General features: G+C 36.6%; 1 protein-coding gene across 2 annotated transcripts in view; it reads right to left on the bottom strand.

Annotated features, from left to right (window-relative positions):
- Positions 1 to 237: 237 nt before the first annotated feature.
- The window catches only part of si:ch73-335l21.1 (insulin receptor substrate 1-B), a 61356-nt gene continuing 51311 nt past the window's right edge, over positions 238 to 10282 (bottom strand). For both annotated transcript variants that reach the window (XM_067401727.1, XM_067401728.1), the window contains exon 3: positions 238 to 2541. In XM_067401727.1, the coding sequence (XP_067257828.1) occupies positions 2534 to 2541 (8 nt within the window). In that variant the 3' untranslated portion in view covers positions 238 to 2533. The remainder of the gene's footprint in view (positions 2542 to 10282) is intronic.

Genomic DNA, 10282 nt, shown 5'->3' with positions numbered 1-10282 from the left:
ATATGTTTCTCAGATTTTCTTCTTTGAGAAAATGGAAGTCCAGGAGGTCACACTAAATACTAATTTTTGCTTAAGCCATTTTTTTTTTTTTTACATTATGTGTACATATTTTCTGTCTTTTCTGTTTGTATCTTACAATAAAACATTGCTAAAAGGCCTAAGACTGTATATATATATATATATATATATATATATATATATATATATATATATATATATATATGTATATATGTGCATTTCAATAGTTCTCAAGGTTTCTTCCAAAGTAGGCAGCAAAAATAGCAGCAAAGCCTGTAGAAACATCCTCTATCATCTTAGGGCCGGTTCAGAACGTGATTTCATTCTTAAAAATGTGTGACGCAGGGCAGTAGAATGAAAAAAGTACAAGGTCTAGAGATATTTTAACTTGAGCGTCACATTTTTAGAAAGCCGTGTCATGCGTGAGATGTTGTAAAAGATGCGAGCGCAACAGCTAAAGATGTCCGTCTAGCGCATGTTTACATTGAAAAATAATGGAAAAGCATAGCACGAGTGGAATGGAAAAACACGTTCTGTGTGAACAGCCCCCATTTCATTTTAACATCAAAACCCTCCATACGGTGCCTTTTTCTGTCAATAAGATAAATTAAACAGTTATCCTTTACTCGTGTCATTCCAAACCTTTGTGACTTTTTTTCTGTGAAACACAAAAGAGGATATTTTGAGAAATTTGTCTTAATGTTGTTTTGTCCTTGCAATGAAAGTCAATGGGGTTCAATGTTGTTTGGACCCCAATGTTCTTAGTTTTTGGATGAACCACCCATATTTTTCCTTGCAGCACCAACCTCAAAGACTTCAGTGGTATTGTTTCAGTATTACTCTTTGGATTGACCTTGATTCATTTGCATTCTGATCGCAGAAATTTACTCAAAGCTGAGTTTGGATATCATTTTATAGGATTTGAAGGAATATTGTATGGGATTCCCCTTATGATTACAGGAGCAACTGGTTCTGTTCAGTGTGTATTTGCATTATGGGCTGTTCTGTGTGTTAGACCAGCTCAGTCTGGATCCCGTAAACAATAATTGTTATTTTTGCATTCAAGCAAACAGTAAAGAGTAAGGAACAAACATAATATATGTACACTAGTTGCAAACACAACCGTCACACACTAAAGAGCATAAATATTCAATACACAAGGTCTTTCAGAGGCCGATGACAAGGCAGAATGTGGATAGTTGACCCAAAAATGAAAATTCTGTGACCATTTACTCACCCTTATGTCGTTACAATCCTGTATGACTTTCTTTTTTCTGTGGAACAAGTAGTTTTGGTTACAATTCTATTATAATGACAAAAACAATGAGATATTTCTCAAAATATCTTATTTTATGTTCCACAGAAGAAAGAAAGTCACACACTCATTTTTGGGTCAACTATCCCTATAAAAAATATTTAAAAAACGTTCATCTTAATAAAATATAAAAAAAATAAAAAAATAAATAAAAAGGGGATAGAAAACATAGGAGAGATTTATGTTTTTAACACTCCTGTTTTTATTTTACCACTGTTGGCCAGCAAAGGGTGTCACTGAGATACAGTTTGTGAGAACGATTCCCAAAGTAAATCCTTTAAACACCCCCGTTCTGGACTATCATTGGTATAGTCCAGTGTGGATTGGGTCAGCTAGCATCCTTGCGTGCCAGTCGAGGTAAGCTACCGCAGGACACCATCACAGAAGCACCCCACCCTTAGAGTAAAAATAGACACTTGGTGTCACTGAGCCAAATGTCTGTTACTGGTTCCTTTCAGGACGCTACTGTGAAGAGAGCAGAAAAAAGAGAGGCAGAAAAGAGACAGGCACTTAAGTACTAATGCATGGGGCAAAGAGGGTGGAGAAACAAGCAAGGAACAGGGAGGGTGATGAACTAGTCAATCAACACATCGGTGAACACCATGATGACATTCGTAATTACTTCATCATTATCACCAAAAGCAGTACCATCAATGTTTTTGATGTCTTGCGGTAAGGCTCCCAAAGACCATCTTTTCCTGTCGATTTTACCTTCTGTATCAGTTCAGCTTTTACAATGTAAAAGAATAGCAATCTTTCTCTTCAAGCACATCAGTCAATGCCTGAACAACTGAAAGTCTATATTTAGAAAGCTACAATTGAAAACAAGGCACTTTTTGTGTATATATAATATGTTCGCTGAATCGTTTTTGAGAATACTGTACACAGACTTTTCAAGCTTCTGTTGAAGGTCAAAGGTCATTGTCATTGGCTCCATTGTCTTCTTTTTCCTCTCTGATTGGTTATTGTGCGTGTCTGTTGAGAGTCTGGACAGCACAGATTGTTGCTTGTTTCGCTTGGCACTCGTTCCCAGTGATTGCAGCAACCAATCATTGTGGAATAGTCTTTCGAAAGTGCTTGCGAAGTTGGCTGGGCTTGTGCACACACCTTACTCTCTTCTCTTTCTGCACTGGCAGGTTCATTCAGGTGCACGGGAGAGCGCCGGCATTCCGTTTCCCAGAATTCCACGTTGCTGAGGCATCAACATTCTGAAAAAGACGTAAAAAATGAGATGTAACATTTGCATGTTTTAATGCAATCATGGGAAGTCTTATTTTAGTATCATCGATATACTACTATAGTTTTTGTTAATATTTTGAATGAGATTTTATTTTTAGATTTTCTGTTTTCATTTTCATTTTAAAGTTTTAATTTGATGTGTTTTTATCATTTTCATCAGTTTTTTTTAAACATTTTTTTTCAAACAGTTTTACGTTTAGTTTTTATTTTTTTGTTATTTTAGTACTTAAAACTTAAAGTGCCCCTATTATGCTATTTTAAAGGTTCCTAATGTTGTTTTGGAGGTCACCTACAATAGATTTACATGTATCCAATATCAAAAAACACTTTAATTTTCTCATAATATATACTGCACATCACCTCATTTCTCAAAGAGTCTGAAAACGGTGTGCTTGAAGATTCAGTCTCTCTAAACCCCTCCCTTCCTCAGCACTTGATACACAGCAATACAAATAATGGCATCAGTTTTTCTCTATCAACTCCAGCGTGAGTCCTTATCTTTTTGAAGTGCATCAAGGTGGATTCGCAGCGCTGAAAACAGCGTCTTCTCAACATTTCAACAACACAAACCAAACTCTTCCAGGCCTCAGCTACAACTACAGTGTTTGAGGGTCAAAGCAGACATTGTTCGTGGGCAGCCAATGAAGACCATAGGATGGCATTATGCAAATTTGTTACATTGTTAAGTAGGTCTGTAACAGGAAGCGAGACGGGAATTGCTGACTACTCGTTTCGGCAGTTCAGAACTGATTCTTTCTTTTAGGAGACAATAACTTTATTTGTTGTGCACTTTACTCTATATTATTTACTCTATACACACTGCATGAAAGGTAATATTCGAAAAAGCATAATAGGGTCACTTTAAACTAAACAAAAATGGAAAAAGTTTGCCTTGGCAACTAGCCAAATAAAATAGACCCTTTTCACAGACTGATGACGCATTTTAACGGTCATCAATATAATATTGCAAATCCTGCAAAGTTTTTTATATTTTCATTTTTTTTTAAAAACGTATGTACATTTATAAAACTATACTTAGTATTATGAGTGACAGTAAAAATGTCATCTTTCTCTTTTCCGACTGCCGTTATCAATCGCTCTCTATTCTTTTCCTCTTTTTGAAAGTTGTGAAAACACACTTTGAAATTTGTAAAAAATAAAATTGAAAAATTACTAAATTATTATTATAATTTAAAAAGTATTATTATTTTTTATGTTTATTTTATTTCAAGCAATGAAAAGTTTTTATTGTTTTATTTTTAGTATTAAACAGGGTATTTTAAGAATAATCCTGGATGAAGTACAACCTTACCCAAGCAAATTTATTCGAGTATAAATATAAAATGCATTGAGGCTGTTGAATTTTAAGGTCTGACATGAATAAATTTGCAGTCTAAGAACAAGGCGACCCAAATTCTGGCTGAGAGGTCTTATTCCTTCACACGCTGCTCAGTGACAGTGATTTGTGCCATTGCAAAAAAATCAATAGATCTGTTCTGCTGCACTTGTTTCTTATCAAATTAACTATTTGTACATGCATTGTACATTGAGTTGCACAGGGTTAACTGTCCTTAATGTCATGATGATTTACAATAAGACCATATTGCACACATTGGATTTATGCCTGCATGCATGAGACAAAATATGCGTGTTCGAGACACTTAATCAATCCAGTGTGCGTCACTGGTGGTTCTGCAAATGTGAACTCCGGCATAAACAAAACAATCATTGAAGAATAACAAATTGATTGTCTTTATTCATAAAAACACAGATGAGCACGTCTCAACCTCTCCCTCTGACCAACATCATTTCATTTCCACCCATTATTGTTCTATTTGTGAAAAGTAATTTTGATAAACAAACAGCAAAGACTGCAACTAATTTAGAAAGAACACCAAACATTTGAAAAGTCTAAAATGTACAGCTTTAATAGGCTTTTATTTTTGTTTTCAAGGGAACACACAAAATGATCAAACATTTACCCTTTATGCACTACCAGTATCTATCTACAAAAACAGACCTGAACCAACCAGATACTTTTGCACTCATTTTGCATTCAACCTACAGTACTGAGTATATATGTATTTATAATGCCAGTAGATTTTAGAATCTGTTAATTGGCCACATGGAGACAATCTCATGACTGCCAAATATATTAATCGCCTTGGCTGATATAATGGTCTATCACTATTGGAGACATTACACAACATTTACCATCATACGTTTACCACACCCAGTCTATAAAACTAATGTCATCTGGAATCTAATGTAGTGTAAAGGGTAGGAGCCTGTGTATGTTTACAGTATGTGCCATCTTAACTGTTGCAACCCAAGAGGTTTTTACAAGAAGGAAAAAACAAAATTATTATTGATGACTCAAAAATTGACCAATGTTTCTTTTCGTTGTTGCTCTCAATTTTCTAGTCTTGGCTCTAATTGTAAAAGGTTGCCCCCGCCACCTCTGCTCCTCACTGAGCACAGCTATATTTAGTCCCTCCAGAACAAGTCGTTCCAACCAGAACACAGAGACTCAATCAGAAAGAGAGAAGAAGGGAGAGATCAGATGAGCATCAATACATGTACATGCAGCATCCAAGACACATCATTTGGTGCTTACCAATCATGCTAGTCTTTTCAGCAAGGAAAGAAAAACATTGAGATTTCCCACTATTACTTTTTGCTTGTCCGATTGTGTTCTGATAACCTCTACATTTTAAAGCTTAGCTGCAAGCAGCAATTAAGGGGCCAAGCACAAAAAGGCATGATGAGTTATGCAAGCATGGCTGGGAGCTTCAGAGCAACTGCAACAATGAGTAATTAAAGACTTTTTTAGGCTTAAAAAAACACACAAATACAATAACTTCTAGTATGATTAAATTGCTTATCACTTTTGACCAATAGGTGAAGCTTTTACCAAACTGATGTTGTGTGGCCAGTGCGAGTAGACAATGACACACAAAGTTTGGTGTCAATATGCCAAAGCATTGCAGAGATACAGCTTCAGAATCAGCTCGGCGCCACGCCATCAAATTTGTTGATGCGTTATTCGAGAATCGTTTGGTCAATCAAAAAGCTTTTAATAACTTTTTGCTGGAATGGTTTGAAGATGATCTGAACCAATTTTGGTGATATTGGTCTAGGAGGAGTTCGAAAAAATATGTTTTCAAAGAAATTAAAAATAGCGGACAGCAAGTTTGACCAAATATGTAAAAATGGTATTGTTGTTCTCAATATGACTCAAGGAATGTATCAAGACCAGTTTTATTAAAATAGGCAAAAGCTATTAGCACTTCTGAAATTTCATTTTAAATTTTGACCAGAAAGTGATGCTGTTCTGAAACTTTTTGAGTAGCTACAGGTCATGGTTCTGATGACACATACTTAGTTTTGTAACAATGCGCTAATGCGTTCATAAAATACCGCATTTTATGACAAAATTCAAAATGGCTGATGCCCAAAATGGCCGATAAGAAAAAATTGGGTATCATTCGACTCGGTATGCTGCACTGAATCAAAATTTAGCCAGTAGGTTGCACTGTGCCGAAACGCTGCATGAAGCCTCAGGTCATGCTTGTGATGACGTCCCAAGATTCATCTAAATACGCTAAAGTGTTGCAGAAACATAGCCTCACATCCAGTTTGGCAGGGTATTCATTGAATTTGTTTATTCGAGAATGGTTGGATTTATCAAAAAGCTTTTAATAATTTTTACCAGCACGGTCTGAACATGATCTGAGACAATTTTGGTGAAAATAGGATAAAACATCTTGGATGAGTTCTAAAAAGTAGATACATTTTTTATGATGGAAAATTATATCATAGGGTGCCAAGAATTTGTTTATAGCCCTACCCTAGCCCTAAAGTGCAAATTTGGATAGTTGGTGGTGCTAGACGGATTGAGTTAAGGCCCGTTCACACCAAGAATGATAACTACGAAGATTTGCTATATTTAACTATATTTACGTCCACACCAATAAACGATAATGGTCTGTTTATTCTAAGTTTGCACGCTGCAGTTTCAAAGAGTTTACAATGAGTTTTTGCTGTTTTTGTTGCATTTACATGGCTTTATGAATACGATCCTCAACTGGATGGAACTGAAATAAATACTTTGATTGTTGCGATCCTATCAGACTTATGATAGCAACCTGATTGTAACAAAGCACTGTTTGCCAGAGGAGAACTGGCCCCCCGACTAAGCCTGGTTTCTCCCAAGGTTTTTTTTCTTCTCCATTTTAACACCTATTTGCCACTTGTTTGCCACCTGATGGAGTTTGGGTTCCTTGCCGCTGTCGCCTTTGGCTTGCTTAGTTGGGGACACTTGACATTTGATATTCAATAGTATTCTTGACATTTATTCAACAGTGCTTCTGATCTGCCTGCATTGACACTATTATTTAAGAGCTGCTGTGCAGCCAAATTATGTACCAGTTATCAATGTAAAGCTGCTTTGACACAATCTGCATTGTAAAAAGCGCTATATAAATAAAGGTGACTTGACTTGACTTTAAACAGCAGATGTCCTCAGCATGCTATGTTTCAAGTAAATAGATAGTGCAATCGATCTAATCTAAAGGCAGGAACACACCAAGCCGACGGTCGGCCATCGGGCAGTTTTTCTTTGTCGGCCGACAAAGTTTTCTCAGTGTGTTCTGCACGGTCGGCTGAAGTTGGTCCTCGTTGGCTTGATTTCTGCCGGTTCGAAATGTTGAATCGTCGTCGGAGCTCGTCGGTCCGTCTGATCATTCTGATTGGCTGTTCAGATACTGCCACCTGCTGGTTCGGAAAGGCATTTCATCTTGCGCAGGCGCAGAAAGGACATGCTACTTGGCTGTTGAGCGTTGGTTTGGTGTGTCAGGCCAACTTTGGACACAGATGCTGCTGACGTGAGCCAACCCCGCAGTCTGCTTTCATCACCATAAGATCGTTGGCGTCGACTTGGTGTGTTCTGGCCTTAACAGTGAATTTAGCTGACAAAGTCAATATAGTGTTGACTTAGTCTTTTTCACTGCAACTTCAAAGGAAGTAAGACAAACTTCTCTTACCATTTTTTCCGAGGGTATGACCGATTGTATTCCATATATCCATTTAGACTTGTCAAACAGTGCAGAATTTTTCTAGATCTCGGCGATTAACTTAGAGATCTCTAGATCTAGATCTCGGCGATTAACTAAATGTCGCCTGCCATTTTAAATGCGTGAGCCCTTATATTAGAATGGATTCTGATTGCCTGTCAGTGTCTTATCATTCAACCACTGGAAAAAAATAGTTCTGAAAGTGATCCCAATGATATCGTTTCTCTATATCGTTATCGTTATAGTTGTGGTGTGGACTGTGCTAATCTTTTATATTTAGAATGATTTTAAGAACTATATCTTTATTTTTATCTTTATAGCTATCGTTCTTGGTGTGAACAGGCCTTTAGAGACTCCAAAATTGCTGTGGTTCATACTCAGAATGTACACTATCAGTGTGCCAAATTTCATAATTTTCCTGCAAGCGGTTCGATGAGCTGCCATAGACTTCAAGACCAGAAGGTAAAGAAGAAGAAAACTAATGGATACAATTGCTGCCTTTGCATCTTATATGCGTTGTAATTATTGTTTTATTTAAGCCTCTGACTCAATCGATCAATTAATCAATCAAATTATTTGACAAAAATAATTTGAATTAATAATAGGGCTGGGAGAAAAATAATTGTTTCACCTATTGCATTTTTTTTTTAAATTTTAAAATATTTTTTTTTTCTCCAGAATTAATATTAATTTATATTAAATTGCTTTATTTTAGTCGTTGTTTATAGTTACCTCTTTTATTTCAGCAGGGCGATATGTGTTGTATCTGTGAGTATTACATGATGTCATATCTCTTACCAGCTCACACAGAGAGATCTATGGATATACGACCTGTACCGTCATGTATAAGTGTATCATTCAACTTTTCCTCATGGTCTAGAGTAAAAAAAAAAATGCAATTCTTAAAAATCACAATACATATTGTATCACGACCAAAGTATCATGATATTATTGAATCGGGAGAAAAATGGAACTGGCACTGCGTTCGTTCCGTAAGTGGAATAGGGAAGGCGTAGGACATACAGAGTAAGCTTTTTGAAGAATACGAAAATGCGGTTTTGGCGGAAGCACTTGGAAGGCGATCATTTGTTTATATAAAGCATATACATTTCAATTATTTTCGAAAATTACCGATCGTTTCTCTAGATAAGACCCTTATTCCTCGTCTGCTATCGTTTAAAGCCCTTTGAAGCTGCACTGAAACTGTAATTTTGACCTTCAACCTTTTGAAGGCCATTGAAGTCCATTATAAGGAGAATAATCCTGGAATGTTTTCTTCGAAAACCTTAATTTCTTTTCGACTGAAGAAAGAAAGACATAAACATATTGGATGACATGGGGGTGAGTAAATTATCAGGAAAATTTTATTTGAAAGTGAACTAATCCTTTAATAACAGTAATAATATAAATGGTCACAACTGTATTTTCACCTTCTTTCATCTTTTATTGCTCAGTTGAGAATCAATGGTGGCAACGATCAAATAGAAAACTGTGGATATTACCAAACAATACTTCTAATCACAACAACTACTTTATGCTGACAGCAATAGCTTGAACACGACAGCTGCAGCGCTGCAGGTAGAAGGCCATTTCCTGCACTAAGAGCTTTAATGAGATGAGACCACAGATCCATCTATCTCTCTCATTTCATCACGTATCCTACCATCCGTACACTGATCAATTTAACAATGCCTCTGGGACCATCTCTCTCCCTCTCTTCCCTCGTTCTCTGTGCCTGGTCTGTGACATGTTTTATCTGTCTGTCTGGGTCAGCATACATTAGTTCAGTGCGAGTAGTCTGGCATGGGATAGTGTCTGCGGACTGTGTGTGCCTATGTGAACATTTCAGGCTCTGCTGGATGGAATTACAATTATTTTACAGTGTGTTTTAGCTTGGGTTTATGCTTTTTAAGAGACAAAGAAAGAAAAGCTGATGAGAGGCCTTAAATAGGCATACTGACATATAGTATGCAATGCCTCCTGTCTATGAAAGCATGTATAGACAGCTATGTGTGTTGAGTGCCTGTATGTGAGAGAGTATGTGACACTTATTTTCCTCTGCTGATAGTATTTGAGTGACATTCCGTTTTGTCAATCACTGGTTGTCAATCACTGACCAGCTTCGTGTCAAGTGACATTATGATATGTTTATCCAGGAGTGTGTATATGTGTATGTGCCATTCAATCGGGTCTTACAACGCTGACATGAAACAACAGCTGTGAAAAGCTGAACACACACATACACTTTATGGAGAATGTCCTCAGGGAAAGCATGTGGCTGAAGTCCATCACATATCAAACACTTAAAGAAAGAGCAGGATACATCAATAGAATGAGTAAATGAATGACTTTAGGAAAGTGAGAAAAAGGAAAGTCCTGCAAGCCAAGTTTGCATGTGTAATCGCTATAGCAAGTATGTCTTGAGTCAGCCTTTGTGTGTATAATGGAAATGTAACGTAAAAGAAAATCTGTGTGCTTGCGATGGCCTTGTGAAAACAGATGAATTAGAGGCACTCCATTGGAGCATTATTTCATTTTTTGAAATATCTTTGAATAAATATTCAAGATGTTCATAAGAATGTAGTGCTTATAGGTCTGCTGAACTCATCTGACCATGTTTAAAGAGGAACTATAA

The sequence above is a fragment of the Chanodichthys erythropterus genome, chromosome 11, assembly GCF_024489055.1.
Source record: "Chanodichthys erythropterus isolate Z2021 chromosome 11, ASM2448905v1, whole genome shotgun sequence".
Taxonomy (NCBI): domain Eukaryota; kingdom Metazoa; phylum Chordata; class Actinopteri; order Cypriniformes; family Xenocyprididae; genus Chanodichthys; species Chanodichthys erythropterus.
This window is presented reverse-complemented; position numbering and strand designations above follow the sequence as displayed.